This window comes from Triturus cristatus, chromosome 4_1 (genome assembly GCF_964204655.1).
Source record: "Triturus cristatus chromosome 4_1, aTriCri1.1, whole genome shotgun sequence".
Classification (NCBI taxonomy): Eukaryota; Metazoa; Chordata; class Amphibia; order Caudata; family Salamandridae; genus Triturus; species Triturus cristatus.
Genome location: NC_140585.1, coordinates 551,408,136 through 551,426,326, shown reverse-complemented (window position 1 = coordinate 551,426,326; position 18,191 = coordinate 551,408,136). Strand labels below are relative to the sequence as shown.

General features: G+C 43.3%; 1 protein-coding gene across 1 annotated transcript in view; it reads right to left on the bottom strand.

The window, feature by feature from the left end:
- Nucleotides 1-18,191, bottom strand: part of DHTKD1 (dehydrogenase E1 and transketolase domain containing 1) — a 1,328,309-nt gene that overhangs the window by 679,356 nt on the left and 630,762 nt on the right. The window contains exon 9 of the mRNA XM_085652869.1: nucleotides 1,815-1,899. Coding sequence (XP_085508995.1) covers nucleotides 1,815-1,899 — 85 coding nt within the window. The remainder of the gene's footprint in view (nucleotides 1-1,814; nucleotides 1,900-18,191) is intronic.

Here is an 18,191-nt window from a genome sequence, read left to right as displayed (position 1 = left end):
GCAGAAGGAAGAAGAGACAATATTTTAGTGACATCCCTAAACAACAAAACTCAAGCAGCTTAATGTTAGCCCAGTCTTACTTGCTTCTGCCTTGTATAACAAAATTTGCATTGTATTGGCCCCTTCAGGAAGAAATAAAAATTACTTTTTCATTCATCTTTTCCTTTCTTTGAATGGCACTTAGTTTGTGATTGTGAAGGTGTTTTTTCAGTGTTTATATGTATAAACCGGTGATGGCTATTTTGCTTTCGTGGGGTTTTATCAGTTATTATAGGTTTAAACCTAAAACCAGATAGCCTACTTATATGCATGCATATTTTTATATATCAATGCAAGTACACATGCAGAAATTAACTAATACATACTCAACATTTAGCCTTGTCCTACTGAACCCTCGACTAATCTTTTGTATATTCGTTCCTCCTTACCACCTGACCAGTATCCTGTCCAATATTTTACCTAAGGCAAAACATACCTTTCCTTTGAAACGCAAACCTTTTCAATACAGATCCAGAATTTCAACACCACATGGAATTTTCCTCTGGCACTTTCCTTATTATAAGAAGAGTTTTATTGTAGCAAAGGATAATCTGGAGGTGATGATGTGGCACAGACTAACAGATAGCACACGAGTGCTGCTAAAACAGTGTACATCTGTGATAGTAAGTGCAGTAGCGACAAGTGACTACTCCTTATATGCTTACATTTGGGAAAGTCCCCTCGTACCCAAGAGGGAGATTTGATGCTGGAAAATCAAGCATTGAGTTGAGGAATAATTTAGAGGAGAGAAAACAAAACAGATCTAGATCTGCTTATCCCTATGGAGTCAAATATTTCTTCGAACACGTGGGCTACATGAAAGACAAATGATACCTACTGCTTACATGATAATGGGCTAAGAACCAAGTGCTTCCTACTAGTGACTTCCTTCTAGTGAGTGTCATTTTAGGCCAAACCAGAGCTAGACTGCATCCTTTATCAGCTGGTAAATAGAGATCGCAGCCTTGATTGGGGACAAACCACTATCTTCACACAAACCCACTCATCTCCTTCAGACACCCTCTGACTCACTTTTCATCTGCTAACCTTCATCCTATCTACCCACTCATATTTACCACCCAATTAAATTCACTTAACCGCATTACAACTCCCATTCACCAACAAATACCATTACTCACATTCAGCCACTCACTCACTCAATCATGGCATTCACTGTCTTTCCCTTCTACCAAACCCCATGCACACAAACACATCCATCAATTAACAAGCACATTCACTAATAAAAGGCCAGACGCATGACCATTGCCAATACCCATTTCCCCTGCAGTTCAGCCTGCTTCTTCTGGTGTGACATCCAAAAAGTATGAAGGAAGCCATGGCAGACCTATCTTCTTTCTAATCATTATGGCTTCTATGGCAGACATTTGATGACAAAAAAAAGAGAGAGCAGCTCTTCAATATAACATGGACGAGAGGAATCTCCAGGCAGCAAAAGCAACACTGGTAACTGTTACCGCTGGGGATCAAGTAAGCCTTTCACACTGATCAACCCAAAGGTAATATATAATCCTTTGAGTTGAAAGCAGCACACTTTACTATCTGTCTTGGTTGACTTAAAGGGAGAGCTGAGGAATAATGTATGCATGGTGTGAAACAATTTGGGGTCAAAGTACATGTGAGCAGCTCATTAAACTGGTTAACAATGTGATAAGCAATTTCACTAGTTTTCAGCAAACTTCACAAACATGCGTTTTTCCACACATTGGGAATGATTTGGTTGGATACAGGAATATACAGAACAGGAAACGTCTTACCTTGGCATAGCAATGAACCAAATGCTAAAGCCTCAGCTAAAGCCCAATCAAGTTTTGATCCCTCTTGCAGCTTTTGCATCCTCCCCTGCAAATACAAAAAAAACTTCTTCAGAATCAAACTGTTTATTTTTAGTAAATTACATTTTATTTTTGAACTCTAGTTGTATTCTATTTAACTAACCATGTAGGGCAATCTCCATTGCATTTTTTCTAACTCCTGAACAAATATATTTTATTTGCTTACTTGTATTAATTTCTTCAATGTCAGGTACTCTAGGGATGCACAATGTCCAGTGAGCTCTTTTAGGTTTATAGGAAGTTACTGAATAAGCTCTAAAAACTTGACTTTCAACTAAATGGTAATCGCATTTGGTCACTGTCATGTTTGGGACATGAATAAAGAGGCAAGTACCTCTGCACCCCAGACTTCCTCTCAAATACCGTAAAGTTCTTCGGAGGTCGATATCCCTCAGCAAATGCATGAAAAACAGCAATAAAAATGTAATTCTCCTGCATATCTATCCATCATGAACCTTCTCAAGTAACCTCAGCCTGTAACCCTAAGTGACTGATAGAAACCCAGGGACCAGAGTGATCTACATCGGATCAGTGCGTGATGTTGCCTATCTGGAGAACTTTACGTTTTGTATGAAGACCAGGATCGGTGCCTGGATGTGCTCCTGTAGAGCTTCCTATACTATTCTTCACCTTGTCCCTCAGTGATTCCTGCTTTGAAGATTTGATGGCCAAGTGCGAGCATCAGGATCTGGACCTGGAGAGGGATTGACACAGACTCTGAAAGCTGCCATGTGCCAGCACCATAAAAAGATTTTTACTTTGTGCTGTTTAATGGTCTTTGAGTCCTTGGGGCTGCACAGGTCACCTGACCTCATGTCATTCTTAGAAGCCAACCACCCCAGAAAGACCTCAAGTCCATGGCATGAGGGACAAGTTTTGAAACCCGGCTTTTTGGGCAGAGACATCCTCCTGTCCACAGCAAAAAGTAGAATTTTGTGGAAAAACATTCCAAGCACAGCTATTCTGAAACTGTGTCGAAGGGCAGTGAAAAAAGAGTGCCACATATATATGTCACGATGGAGACAATCACCATCTAATGGTGTAGAAGAGCCGTTTCAATTTTTCTTGATCCAGTCTGGCTCCTGGAGCAGATTAAGGAGGTGAGGAGGTAGAAGTATTCATCGGAACAAGTATTACTAAACACAGTTGCAAAATTAACCTTTATGCTAATATTAAGTAGATCTTTAAGGCTATGTTCTACAATATATTAAGACCTTAAAGTCTATGGCAGTGGACAAAGCTCAAAAAGGATCAGAGTTACCAGAAATCCTCAGGGGGTCAATATAGTGAGCGTGCACTGGACAAATACGGTGAGCAAGGCAGAATCACTTTTTGTGTGGGGGGGGGGGGGGGGGGGGGGAATAAATTTCTCTCACCCAGTTCTTTTGTGTGCACAATATTATGCTGGCCCAATGTTTATGGTTCTTCGACAGATTGTTTGTTCTTAGAAGCTTTAAAGATTCTTCTGACTCAGCTTCCTGCTGTGCTACATGCACTCCTATGTATTAGGACCACGTGATGACCTTTGACTATCATTGCTTTAATTGACTCCATGTGTTTTAATTCACTCTATTTTGAACGTACAACATAATTTTCTGTGCACTTGCTTTTTTGACTTGTGATTTAATTTCATGTCTCCATGTAGCTTCAGAGTGGGACTGTTTCACAGAGTAGGACAGACTTAACCTTGCAAGGAACAGAACGTGTGGGATGTGCGTTTGTAAGCATGAAAGAGAGAAAGATGTGGAATGTACTTCACTGTCTCAGAGTATAGCGCAGTAAGCAGTGGTGCACAAATTTGCATAAGTTTGTACATTGTAAAATGGAGTTTTACATATGGCCTTTAAAGTGCCCTTAACTCCATCTTGAATTCTGAGTCTCTCTAGCTTGAGCTCTGCACACACAAGCAGGCCCTCACGTTACTCATGGTTATTTAGGTTATTTACGTTCTAGATTGTTTTCTGTACTTTTCGAGATGTTTTCTACTTTCGCAAGCTTCACCAAAATAAGAGGCTGGCACATATAGAGGCAATACGTGAGAAATCCTTTGCCTTAGAGTGCTTGCAGGAGCTGGGCCACCAAGTAAGTTTCCTTGCTGTAGAGGATGTCTTGTCATGCATTGAGAATATTAGTTTTGGCTCGGAAGCTGGATTTCTCCTGAGAGAAGGATGTGTCTGCTCAGTGCTGCATTTCCCAGCTTGAGGAGTCTCTTGACCCCCGGAATGTGATTTGGAATTCCCCAGTCTTGTGTGGGCTAAGATGAAGATATTGCAGACGGTGAGGTATTTTCTCTGATCATTGGTATTGAGCTATATGTTTAGATCTACATGTGTTTTTGTCTGTGTGCTGAGTGACCTGCCTGTGAAGTATTTTAATTCATTGGTTCTTGTTCATTGGATTATCTGATGTATTGTGAATATATTTTATATGATTTCATTCTGTGTATACATGCTCTTTATATTTGAACCTTTCATGTGATAGTATTATTTCTTGTATTTGATTACTTGCATTTGACAGTGCTTGTTTCTTTCATTGGATGTCCATTATTTTTATATCTGCTCTCTTGCATTTGATTTATGAGCATTACTTTATTATAATCTGCTTATGTTTTACTCCATTATTTTTATTTTACTTTTAAGTGCTCAATATTTGCGTGTGTTTTACCATAATTATCTGCTTGTGTTTAATCTCATGCATTTGAACTTGTGATACATATATATATTTGCATGTTGTTTTCATTTGACAAGTGGGAAAGCCTTTCTGTTAGAGAGTGTTGCACTAATAGAACCCCATGCTTTATTCTGAAAAATGTCTCTTGATGTGCTTCATTTGGTGATGGTAAAGCCCCTTTCCAGGTGTTTTCTTGTTTTACAGAATGCATCTGCTAGAGAGTGCCTATTTTTTTTTATTTGGTCGATTAAAGCAAGACACTTCCCCAAGACACAAGTAATAAAACATTTGCCCCAATGGTGCTGGGATACTTAAAGTTGGGTAGGGTACCAGGCCACACCAGTCATCAAAGGCATAGACAAATGTGCCAAGTGACAAAGTTCCTTACTTGGTCTGTCAAATCCATTCAAAGCTCCCAAGCACAAATACCATTCACTGTTTTTCGAGGCCTTTAAGCACAGAGCTTCCAAGGGGGGAACGCCCCTTGACTGTGATGTCGGCAGCTTCTATCACCTGGAGACTATACTATCTGAAGGCCTAAGGTAATCTTGGAGTATAAAGGTTTGGGGTTCCTATAAATGTTTCCCCACTTTTGTGTCACTTGTTATTATGTAATTATTACAACAGGGGCAGCCCAAACACCACCTGGAACTAGTATTGCATATAAATATGCAACAGGGGTTCCAAGTAGAACAAGTCGGAGGTATGGACATCCAAATAATCACTAATAATTTTAACACAGAGAATACTCATGAATAATCCAATTAATAAAACAACAACAATCACACGTTTTCGTATCAAAATGACTTAATATATTTTATCAATATAAATCATATTTTGAAATATCAGTGCTCATGCGATCACATGGTGAATTTAAAAAAAACTGTAGAAAGGAACTGCGCAATAGTTCTTGTAAAGTGTACAGATGTTACATTTCCAATAAACTAGCCATATGGTAATTATTATTCATTTCCATTTGTCGGAAGGGTCCACGGAGTTTCGACCCCGGTAATTGAACGGGTCATCATCAGGACATATAGTTTTAGGTGAGCAATTAGTTAGTAAACTGCACCTATTACAAGAACTATTGCATGTTCTTTTGTCACTGTTCTTCTGTTTACACAAGCATTGTAAAGTTTTTCTTTATATTCACCATGTGATCACCTGAGCACTGATTTTTCAATATATTATCAATATTGATGAACTATATTAGCACATTTTCATACCAAAAAGTGGGCTGATTATTGTTGTTTTATTCATTTAATTGTTATTGTGTGGCATTCTGGAATAGTACTTGGATGGGCTGAAATTGTCATCTCTTGCTGGTATATTCCGTGTCCCATGGTTTCTTGATGTTGGGTTTCTGAGCATCCCCCTCGTCATTTCGAAGACTATGGTGAGAACATCAGCTGGACTTGCTATTATAGAGATTGTTTGCCTCTTTATATGCCTACTGCATGTTACTTTTAAAATGCCATGTATCTTATGGCATATGTCTTTGCATATTGGTTGTTTCTGTACATCTAGCTCTTGCTTCTTGATTTTGTATTGGTCTAATTTCACTACATTTATTTTAACATATCATTACCTTTTATGAGAATACTGTGGGCAAAAGTGCTTTAATAAAATCAATAAACCAACAAAGCCACAAGACATATCTGTGTATGGCTGGTTATGTTGCTGTAGAGGGTCACACTGTTCCTGATAATCAAGTCATGGACAAGGCCCATCTTATTATTAAAACAATTTTTCGATTTCTTGGCTGGTAAAGAGTGTTCTACACCCCCAAGAACACTCAGGGATTTTGGCCCAGAGTTGGCAATTTTTGGGGGGAACTCTTCACATATAAGTAAAGTTGGTAACGTTAATTTAATTAATTTCATATGGTTAAAAAAAAATAACAACTGTACAATTTGTACATACAAAGATCATACAGAAAACATCCATACACAGAACATATTTTATCGTCTTTAAGCTTAAGCATCAACAACGTTTAAAACAATACCACATCACCATAATATTCTTTCGACTTAAAATTCTCAAACAGTAAAGAATATATGCTTAGCCATTAAACATAAAACACATAGAGTACATTACCGACAGAGCTAACCGCAAGATTCTCTACATAATTTAGGTCTCAGATATATCTTGAAAGTTCCAGACTAAGCTATCTGGCAGTACACGTGGCAATAACAATTAGCCTTTTGTCTTCATGCTCTCCAAAAGTAGATTGCAGTACCAAATTCTATCCAATGAGTAGTTGAATATTTTAGAAAATGACAGCCTATTGTCTACGCTTTTTTTCCAATTTAGTACATTTAGAGAATTTGAAGCCATAAGATTAGATACTGTGGACAGGAAAATGCAAAGTAAGTGTAATTCTCACATCAAACCAAAAGCCAGTGTTAAGTGATAAACCCTGATTCCAATTGCTCACAAGTTAGTTCAGGTGTAATAACCAACTTTGACGTTATATAGTGTGATGTAAGGTGTGACAGTTTGGCCCAATCCAAATACCATTGTTGTACTTCCAAAGTTTTAGACTGGAGGTTGAATGTGTACAAAGGTATACACAGTTATACATTGTTTATGCATTGTGAAGGATAGTTACAAAGCAACATTGTGCTGAATAAACACTGTCCTGAAGAGGAGGAATATAGAGCAATTTCATGAAGGAGAATATTCAGACAGAATAAGACAGTTTACCAACTGGGGTCTTTCATCCGGAGGAATACATCTGACAGAAGTGCTGCTTGGCTTGAAGAGGAAGGACTACAGTTCCCTCCTGAAGCACAGGAGAGAGGGAGCTTGCCGGATGTGATTGGGGAGCAGTTGCACATCCTAGGAGCATTGCTAGAGATAGCTTGGCATCTACTTTTATTTCCTTTGTCACATGTCTGACGAGGCTGCTGCATAATTACAATATGCCCGCCACTAAATACTGCTAATGCCTTGCTAATTTTTGTCACAGTAACTAGACCATCTCCACAATATCAGGAGACTTGCTGCATAGCAACATTCAATCATGCTCTGTGGAAAGTAAGGCAGATTTTGCTGAGTGCCTAACAGTCAAAGGAAGTCCTCCATAGGCTCTGTCTCAGAAGATCAAATGGTGTTCTATGAGATGCACGCTGATAATAGTAACCTTAATTATTTCACAGACATGGTACACTCTATAATGCTTTGCGGGTTGATTGGCTTGAGTCTGACAAATGTACTAGAGGAATAAGGTCTGACATTGTAGAGACCCAGATATTACTTCATAAGCATGTCAGTCTTGCTTAGAAAAAACACATTTTTATAATACAACCTATCAACCTAGCATAAGCAGGACTAGGCACATCAACTGCTCAGAGCCAGGATACCCACGCGGGAGATAAAGCGTTTTACAAATACACATAACATAACATGCACCAAATCTACATTTCAGCAATGATTTTGAAAATGTTTTTTAACAGAAATGATAACATTTAATAGGTGTCAAAATTGAGTATTAGCATTGGTAAATATATGAAGTGTTACCCTAAGATTAGTCCATGGTTATCAGATGAAATTTCTGTCCTTCATTTTTCAACACAGTAGTACTTTGTGAGGAAATGCACATATTTTATCCCGTGTGAATGTCTTTCAGTATGCAATAAGCTCAATCTTCATTGCATTTGAAAGTAGTTTTACCATCATTTATCCTTTAAACTGAACTTACTGCATCCTATTGTATTTCATAGAACCACAATCCTTTCAGAGGCTGTGGGTTAGAGAGAAGGGTGAAAAGAGTTACTTGTGATCTTGGTTTATAGTGACAAGAATCTTTGCTAAATTTATTTACAAAAAGAATATAGCTGCAACAGTGTAGGAACCCAGAACACTTATGAAAAGGGCAATATCTTTTTAGAAAACTAAAACTTGACCATGGCCGTAGGAGGCTGGCTTAGTTCATGGTTCACACTTATTTAAGTGAAGCACGCAGCAGTCCAGACAACCCTTATGGCGATTTAAGTGGTCTTAGACAACCAAAGAAAAACTCTCCGAATGCTAGCTGTGGAGAGCAGCCTGCAGACTTAGTCCAGAAGAGTGTTAAGCAGCTTGTTTTACCAGAATTAAACATTTAGTGTAAGTTAAACGAAAAAGAACCACACAGTGTAGTTATAAAAAATAGTTATATTTATTATACACACTGACTAACACATTGGTATAGCTCCTACCCAGAGATACCAACACAATACAGACAATATTTCAGAAGGAAACAGGTAAGTAAACCCAAATACACAGTGGTCTCCAGAGGGAGACCAAACCATATGCTGAAGAAGTGGAATGCGAACTGCGACCGAAGTCGAGACGTGACCCAGAAGATTCAGAAGATCTGGAGACCCAAGGAACCACCCAAGGTAAGTATCCAGGAACCCCACGGAGGCCATGTGCAGACTGGAAAAACAGATGCGTCCTCAATGAAAGTCAAAGGGAAAGACTTTGTTGCAGTTTTTATGAAGAAGGACCCTTCTCAGTGGACCCTGAAGAAAACCCGTGGAAGATGGAAGTTTGGAGAGTCACCCCACCCGTGGATACCCCAGGAACCAGGATACATACACCACGGAAGCCGGGTGCAAAGGTGCGAATTGACGTCAGAAACCGCCAAAGACCACAATGGAGGACTTCAGGAAAGATGTCGCAGGTGACGAAAGTGAAAGAATCCGGTGGAATCCAAGGATGGATTCTAGAAGAGGAGTACCTGCAAGCATAGGGGACAGAGTATATGATACTCGGGAGAGACAAGGAGGCAAGGAAGATCAATGACCACCGATGACGGAAAATACAGGAGAGTTGCCGGTGACCTTGTCACTGCAGCTGTGAAGACCAGGCAACGCTGTGGAAGACCAGGAGCTGTTCACGACCATACCCACGTCGGAAGTCGAGAACCAGAGGGTCAGTGTCCAGTGGGAGCACCAATAAGTCTTGGCAGTAGCAACAGACGTCATAAACGAAAAAGGTGCAGTGTCGGGACCAGCAAGGTCCAGTGGACTCACCAAAGGCAGGAGAGTCAGAGCAGGCTCCAAGCAAGCAGGATAGCCCACTGAAGCCAAACAAGACCTTTGATACATACAGGCCTGGAGAAGAACCTGGATGAAGCACAGGCACAGAGGACACAGAAGACTGGCAGGACGACGAGACCAGGAGCAGTAGGAGTCGACCTTGATGCAGTCTCGGTTCCAGGCAAAGAACAACAAAGTCCAAGGTGCCCAGTCGGTTGAAGTTGAAGTGGTTTCACATCTGAATCTTGTTCCACGACGAATCTGAAGAGTTACTCACAGGTAAGCCCTTAAGTACCTTAGGGAAAAGGTTAGGACGATTCAGGGATCCCTCCCAGAAGAGGGGCTGGACAGAGGGGAGGATACTCCCATATCCTTTATCCAGTTTCGCACCAGAGTAGGAGCTCTGAACTGATTCCAACTGGGGTATGCAAGGAGGGCACCAAATGTGCCCTTGAAAGCAGTCTGGTGACGCTGGCAATCACCCCCACCGCAGCCCAATACACAAGACCTGTCTGGGAGGTGGTCACACTTCACTGTGACAGGAAACCTATTGTTCTCCCTTCCCCTGCTCGAGCTCAGCTCAGCAGCAGGAGGGCAGAATCGTGCCTGGGGTCGGTACAGCACTAGCTTACTGTTAAACCGTGGAAGGCTGGTACTGGGAAGCTCCCTAGGGGAGCCCCCTGTACATGGGATCCTGCATCGAACACGAATCGGTGTTGGGGTAGTTTTCCAACATGTTTGATACCAAAGGTTTTAGTGCAGCCAATATACAGGTAGACATCTCTTAATTTACTTTATTTCCACTATAAGTTTTAAATGGCTGACCGCACTTACAAAGCCTGGAGAATCGACACCTGGGTTTGTAGGGGTGTCCTGCTCATGCGGTGCACACTCACACATATCACCTAGCACCCTGCCTTCAGGATTGAAAGGCCTACCTTAGGGGTGACTTTTAGGTTTTAAGTGCCGTGACCTCAGATATAGGGAAACATATGCTAGCTCCCGCTCACAGGTTGCAATGGCAGGCCTGTAGTCACAGTTTGAGCGGTCTCTCATGGGTGGCATAATACATGCTGCCATGCTGCAGCCCATGTGAGACCCCTGGCATTCTTGGTTACCTTAGTACCATATACTAGGGACTTAGATGGGTACACCAGTAGCCAAGTGGGAAGGTACCAAAGTACTTACTATAGTCGCATTTAGCGAGAGAGAGAGCACAGTGACTGGGGTCCTATTTAGCAGGTTCCCAGTCAGACTAGTAAGAAGAACACCAGCACAAAATGTAAGGGACACCATGAAAGCAGATCCTACTTTCCTACAAAGGCAATCTGACATTTGCGGCATTTCTTTTTATTGTTACAAACAAAACTTAAGACAGCCTGCATAAGCATTACAGTTCATTAAGCAGGGCAGCCCACTTAACACATTAGTATTTATAATGCAAGTGCAATTGAAGTCAATGCCTAAAGAGGCATGAAAAGCCTATAGGCCAGGGACTCCAACCTTTCCATTAGTGAGAACTACTTATGAACTATGAAAACCCCCCTCGGCTACTGACCAATATTTGGATAAAATAACAGCACAAACAAAGCCAATCCACTTAAACAGCCCTTAGAACATCCAGTCCTGCTGCAGTGAGCACACACCATTAGTAACAGAAACACTGTAATGGGAAAAATGTATCTGCGTGACCTTTAAAAACCAGTTATGTCCCTCTATTGTACTTATGAACTACCTGAGAGAGGAGAGTGTTTCACTGGCGTGTGTGATATTTGTCATGGAATACATGGGATGTCACTACTCTCATGAGAGTTAAGACCATAAAGACAGCCATTATCCAGCTAATTGACTTACGGTGCCTTGGTTGCTGTCCAGAAACTGTCCACGCCTTAAGGATTCAAGATTAAGAATAGGCAGATGCAGACTCCATAACGTGCTACAAGTAAATACATCTCTGAAGCCATCCCCAAACCTGTGAGTATACCTCAGAGGTAAAGATGAAACACAAATTAATTAATATAGAGATTGCTTAAGGGCGTTACGTACTCTTAAAAACAGAAAGAAAGAAGAGGAATAAAGTAGTAAGGAAAGGGGAGAAAGAGTGAATATAAGAAAATGAACGAAAACAGAGAAAAAATGAATGAGAAAGAAAATAAAGAGAGGAGAAAGAAAAAAGAACAAGAGGGAGTCAGAAAGAAGGGAAGGAAAGAGGGGAGGGAGAGAGGAAGGAGAAGAGCGAGATGGAAATAAAGAACAAGAAAATAGGACAGAAAAAGAGAAATGGGATAAGAGAAATGAGAGAAAAAGAACAGAACACACAAATTCGAAAAAGTCAAGAATGAGAAAAAGAGAGAAAAGAGAAAACAAAGAAAATCAAAGAAAGAGAGAAATAACGTGACAAAGATTTAAATATAGCGCAACTCTCCTCCAATTATTGTACAGCCATTGATTTTACGGCATAAGACAATAAACTTATGACTGAGATATTTTTTTTAGGATGAAGGGTGAGCTGCATGTTGCTCATGCATGATCACACTTCCAGCCTCACAGCTGCATGTCCCCGACTTGGACGGAGATCCAGTGAGATACTCCAAAACATTCCACTGGTTACTGATATTCCGTGATCGACCGTTGGAGACCCCTGTTGTGGGCTAACCCAGAGTACAACTGCAGCGTGCCTGTAAGGGTGAAGGCTAACCCAAGTAGCACAGCCCCAAGCAGTTATGCTGCATTTCATCTTGAGATTGCTCACAGCATAACCCTCTCTGTAAATCTATCCAATCACGAACGGCCTTCCGTTCCACCTCAGACAGATAACATTGCTCCCCATCTTCGCAAGAAACCTCAAAACCTGGCTCTTAGACAGACCCCCTCCTTGATGAACTGGAACCTGCGAACCCTCCCCCTCCCCCCCACACCCTGCAGCGCCTTGAGACCCTTACGGGCAAGTAGTCGCGCTTAACAAACACCTGATTTGATAACAAACACCTAATACTCAGGGAGAGTTGTTTATAAATGCATACGACTTAAAAACAGGATTACAGGAAATCTACTTTTCGACTCAGGCATGGGATTCCTGCTGATAGAACATTAAGCTCCCTCTTTGAAAGCAGTAACATAAAAGAGTTTCGATAGACACAGTAAGCAATATTGACACCAGTCTACGCAAACTGATTTCTCAACAATGCCTATCCCATTTGTTCATCCACTCTTTAGGTAGAGTTTAAGTACATACAAATGAGCTGATCTCCAGGTTGCTGCATTATAGCTCTCAACTACTGCAACATTTCTTTACATTAATTTTCGAAGAGGAATATGCACCTCCACAAAACACACCAATTTCCCATGTAATCAGCATGTAGAGATGACACCCATCATAGATCAGAGGTACATAGGCAGCGCACAGTGACAAAACAGCAATAGCGTGCATATATTGACCAGGGGTCCGAGAGGGGCTTCAATGGTCATAGCTCAATCACTGTCCTGTCCAGAAGACAATAACTGAGGCCCAGCAAAACCAGGCGCAGCTCGACGAATGTGGGCACGATAGGGTTCCCTGGGTCACGCCATAGGCGGTTGTTCCTCCGCAAATGGCCACCGATCGTAACCATGCCGCTGCCGAAGGACCTCTGAAGCTCAAACTCCCTCTTACCAGCACAAGTGACACAAACAGGAGACGCCTGTCCGCCGCAGACAACGTATCCCCCAACACTGCAACCTGAGGAGAGTGATACAGTGCAGTGCCCACGATTTCATCTGATACTTGGAAAGTATCTTGCCAGTATTGGCGAACGTTCACACCGCTCCAGGTCAGGGGCAGGAAGTCTGCAGCCTCCATCCCACACCTTTTACATGAAGTATGCACTATGGGCATCACCCCCGAATCCCACCAAATGTGCGAGTGTTTAATAATATTCATAAAGAAAGTTAAAGTGTATCAATCTTTTACCTGCTTACGGCAGTATGCCCATGCTTTGTCTAGAATTTCACAGCACAGGGCTGTCTCCCACCTCTCACAGGCCTCTGCTAGGACATCGCCTTTAGTAGGGCAGCAGAGTGTAGAAAGGATACAGAGCAGGACAGCAGAGCGTATAAAGGATACAGAGCAGGGCAGCAGAGTGTAGAAAGGATACAGAGCAGGGCAGTAGATTACAGAAAGGATATAGAGCAGGGCAGTATAGCGTAGAAAGGATACAGAGCAGGGCAACAGAGTGTAGAAAGGATACAGAGCGGGGCAGCAGAGTATAGAGAGGATACAGAGCAGGGCAGCAGAGTACAGAAAGGATTTAGAGCAGGGCAGCAGAGTACAGAAAGGATACAGAGCAGGGCAGCAGAGTGTAGAAAGGACACCGAGCAGGGCAGCAGAGTATAGAAAGGTTACAGAGCAGGGCAGCAGAGTGTAGAAAGTATACAGAGCAGGGCAGCAGAGTGTAGAAAGGACACAGAGCAGGGCAGCAGAGTGTAGAAAGGACACAGAGCAGGGCAGCAGAGTATAGAAAGGTTACAGAGCAGGGCAGCAGAGTGTAGAAAGGATACAGAGCAGGGCAGCAGAGTGTAGAAAGGACACAGAGCAGGGCAGCAGAGTATAGAAAGGTTACAGAGCAGGGCAGCAGAGTGTAGAAAGGACACAGAGCAAGGCAGCAGAGTATAGAAAGTTTACAGAGCAGGGCAGCAGAGTGTAGAAAGGATACAGAGCAGGGCAGCAGAGTGTAGAAAGGACACAGAGCAGGGCAGCAGAGTATAGAAAGGTTACAGAGCAGGGCAGAAGAGCGTAGAAAGGATACAGAGCAGGGCAACAGAGTACAGAAAGGATACAGAGCAGGGCAGCAGAGTGTAGAAAGGATACAGAGCGGGGCAGCAGAGTATAGCAAGGATACAGAGCAGGGCAGCAGAGTGTAGAAAGGATACAGAGCAGGGCAGCAGAGTATAGAAAGGATACAGAGCGGGGCAGCAGAGTATAGAAAGGATACAGAGCAGGGCAGCAGAGTACAGAAAGGATACAGAGCAGGGCAGCAGAGTACAGAAAGGATTTAGAGCAGGGCAGCAGAGTACAGAAAGGATACAGAGCAGGGCAGCAGAGCGTAGAACGGATACAGAGCAGGTCAGCAGAGTATAGAAAGGATACAGAGCAGGGCAACAGAGTATAGAAAGGATACAGAGCAGGGCAGCAGAGTGTAGAAAGGAAACAGAGCAGGGCAGCAGAGTGTATAAAGAATACAGAGCAGGTCAGCAGAGTACAGAAAGGATACAGAGCAGGGCAGCAGAGTACAGAAAGGATATAGAGCAGGGCAGCAGAGTACAGAAAGGATATAGAGCAGGGCAGCAGAGCGTAGAACGGATACAGAGCAAGGCGCAAAGTATAGAAAGGATACAGAGGAGGGCATCAGAGTATAGAAAGGATACAGAGCAGGGCAGCAGAGCGTAGAAAGGATACAGAGCAGGACAGCAAAGTACAGAAAGGATATAGAGCAGGGCAGCAGAGCGTAGAACGGATACAGAGCAGGGCAGCAGAGCATAGAAAGGATATTGAGCAGGGCAGCAGAGCGTAGAACGGATACAGAGCAGGACAGCAAAGTACAGAAAGGATATAGAGCAGGGCAGCAGAGCGTAGAACGGATACAGAGCAGGGCAGCAGAGTATAGAAAGGTTACAGAGCAGGGCAGCAGAGTGTAGAAAGGATACAGAGCAGGGCAGCAGAGTGTAGAAAGGACACAGAGCAGGGCAGCAGAGTATAGAAAGGTTACAGAGCAGGGCAGCAGAGTGTAGAAAGGATACAGAGCAGGGCAACAGAGTACAGAAAGGATACAGAGCAGGGCAGCAGAGTGTAGAAAGGATACAGAGCGGGGCAGCAGAGTATAGCAAGGATACAGAGCAGGGCAGCAGAGTGTAGAAAGGATACAGAGCAGGGCAGCAGAGTATAGAAAGGATACAGAGCGGGGCAGCAGAGTATAGAAAGGATACAGAGCAGGGCAGCAGAGTACAGAAAGGATACAGAGCAGGGCAGCAGAGTGTAGAAAGGATACAGAGCAGGGCAGCAGAGTATAGAAAGGATACAGAGCGGGGCAGCAGAGTATAGAAAGGATACAGAGCAGGGCAGCAGAGTACAGAAAGGATACAGAGCAGGGCAGCAGAGTACAGAAAGGATTTAGAGCAGGGCAGCAGAGTACAGAAAGGATACAGAGCAGGGCAGCAGAGCGTAGAACGGATACAGAGCAGGTCAGCAGAGTATAGAAAGGATACAGAGCAGGGCAACAGAGTATAGAAAGGATACAGAGCAGGGCAGCAGAGTGTAGAAAGGATACAGAGCAGGGCAGCAGAGTATAGAAAGGATACAGAGCGGGGCAGCAGAGTATAGAAAGGATACAGAGCAGGGCAGCAGAGTACAGAAAGGATACAGAGCAGGGCAGCAGAGTACAGAAAGGATTTAGAGCAGGGCAGCAGAGTACAGAAAGGATACAGAGCAGGGCAGCAGAGCGTAGAACGGATACAGAGCAGGTCAGCAGAGTATAGAAAGGATACAGAGCAGGGCAACAGAGTATAGAAAGGATACAGAGCAGGGCAGCAGAGTGTAGAAAGGAAACAGAGCAGGGCAGCAGAGTGTATAAAGAATACAGAGCAGGTCAGCAGAGTACAGAAAGGATACAGAGCAGGGCAGCAGAGTACAGAAAGGATATAGAGCAGGGCAGCAGAGTACAGAAAGGATATAGAGCAGGGCAGCAGAGCGTAGAACGGATACAGAGCAAGGCGCAAAGTATAGAAAGGATACAGAGGAGGGCATCAGAGTATAGAAAGGATACAGAGCAGGGCAGCAGAGCGTAGAAAGGATACAGAGCAGGACAGCAAAGTACAGAAAGGATATAGAGCAGGGCAGCAGAGCGTAGAACGGATACAGAGCAGGGCAGCAGAGCATAGAAAGGATATTGAGCAGGGCAGCAGAGCGTAGAACGGATACAGAGCAGGGCAGCAGAGCATAGAAAGGATATAGAGCAGGGCAGCAGAGCGTAGAACGGATACAGAGCAGGGCAGCAGAGCATAGAAAGGATATTGAGCAGGGCAGCAGAGCATAGAGAGGATAGAGAGCAGGGCAGCAGAGCATAGAAAGGATACAGAGCAGGGCAGCAGAGCAGAGTGTCTCTTCGAGCCTTAAAGCTAGCCAAGGACAAGAAGCTTTTGTTTTCAATGAGATCACTCAGCGTCACCAGATTGGCTCTTCGTAGTAGAGCTCTGATGTGAGTCATGTTCACAGGTTGGGGGTAGCAAAGGGGGACGAGAGAAGAGTATGGACAGTGTAGTCCGAGCCTCCCTGCTAGGAGCTACCATGCCCGGACCACCATTTTTATCAGGAAGATGCAGCCCATCATGGAGAGGGGCAGGCACAGCCACCTGTCCACTTGATTTTGTAATGTATCCAGTGCCTTCCCGATATTAGCTCTTATCAGCTCAGAGCAGTCACCTGTCACCCAGATGCCCAGATATCTAACCTCATCCGGGCTCCACTGTAAGGGGTATTCAGTTACAATTTTGTCAGTACGATCAGAAAATGTGAGTATTTCAGACAGAGTGTTATCCGAAGCGGATGACGTCTTGGCGTATGGGGGATAGTATCTCTTCCGGGTTTTGAACAAATAGGATGACATCATCCTAATAAAGTAATAGGACGAGAAAGCCACAACCAAGCCGTAAGCGCGATGCACATGTAGCTCCGGAATGCTGTACGCTGGTGGCTCTCTTGCCGAAGCAAACATCAGGGGAGATAAGGGGAAGTCCTGACACTTACTACAGGCTATCTGAAACATGCTTGTGTAGATGTGAATAGAGCTAGGGGTTCTGCAAGAGAACATAGGAGTGGAGACCCATTTGACGCAACACCTCCAACATTAAAGGCAATTCCAAAGTATCAAGTGCCTTTTCTGACTCCAGTAGAACCGTGGTCAGGTATGAGTAAGTCCTTTGCAGGACAGCCATCAAAGTTTGCAAGTTAAAAGAGGTGGATCTTTGTGGTATAAAGCCAAACTGGTCTGGTAACACCAGGAATTGCATTGCATGAGTGGTTGCAGCAGCATTGATAATATCTTCGCTAATATCTTATTATCTGTGTTCAGCAACAACAGTGGCCTATAAGAAAAGCATAGCTCTGGTCCCTAACCTAGATTCAACAGCACTAATGACAGCCTCCAGAATAGATGGGGGAGCGAGCCATTAGCAATTGCAGCATTATACACATCTAGTAGCCGAGGCACCAGTAGGTCTATATACTGCTTATAGAAATAAACTGGAAAACCAACTCCAAAGGGCACCTTCCTGCTGGGCAGGGCCATGATTGCCCTCTTGACATCTACAAACGTGTTCGAGGAATTGAGGAGGTCCCGTAGCAAACCCTCCAGCTAAGCCAATGCCATGAGGTTTCGATCGGACTCCGCACTGAGTATTAAGTTTCAAGGAAGGCCTAGAACATTGACAGAATCTCAACCAGACTGGTGGTTAGTAGGCCCGGAAGACCGACAGAATCTCAACCGGCTCTGCGGAACTGCAACTTTTCCAACTATACGTGCCATGGCTCTGTTTGAATTTAGTTTTAGGTTTGCCAAATAATGACTTACCT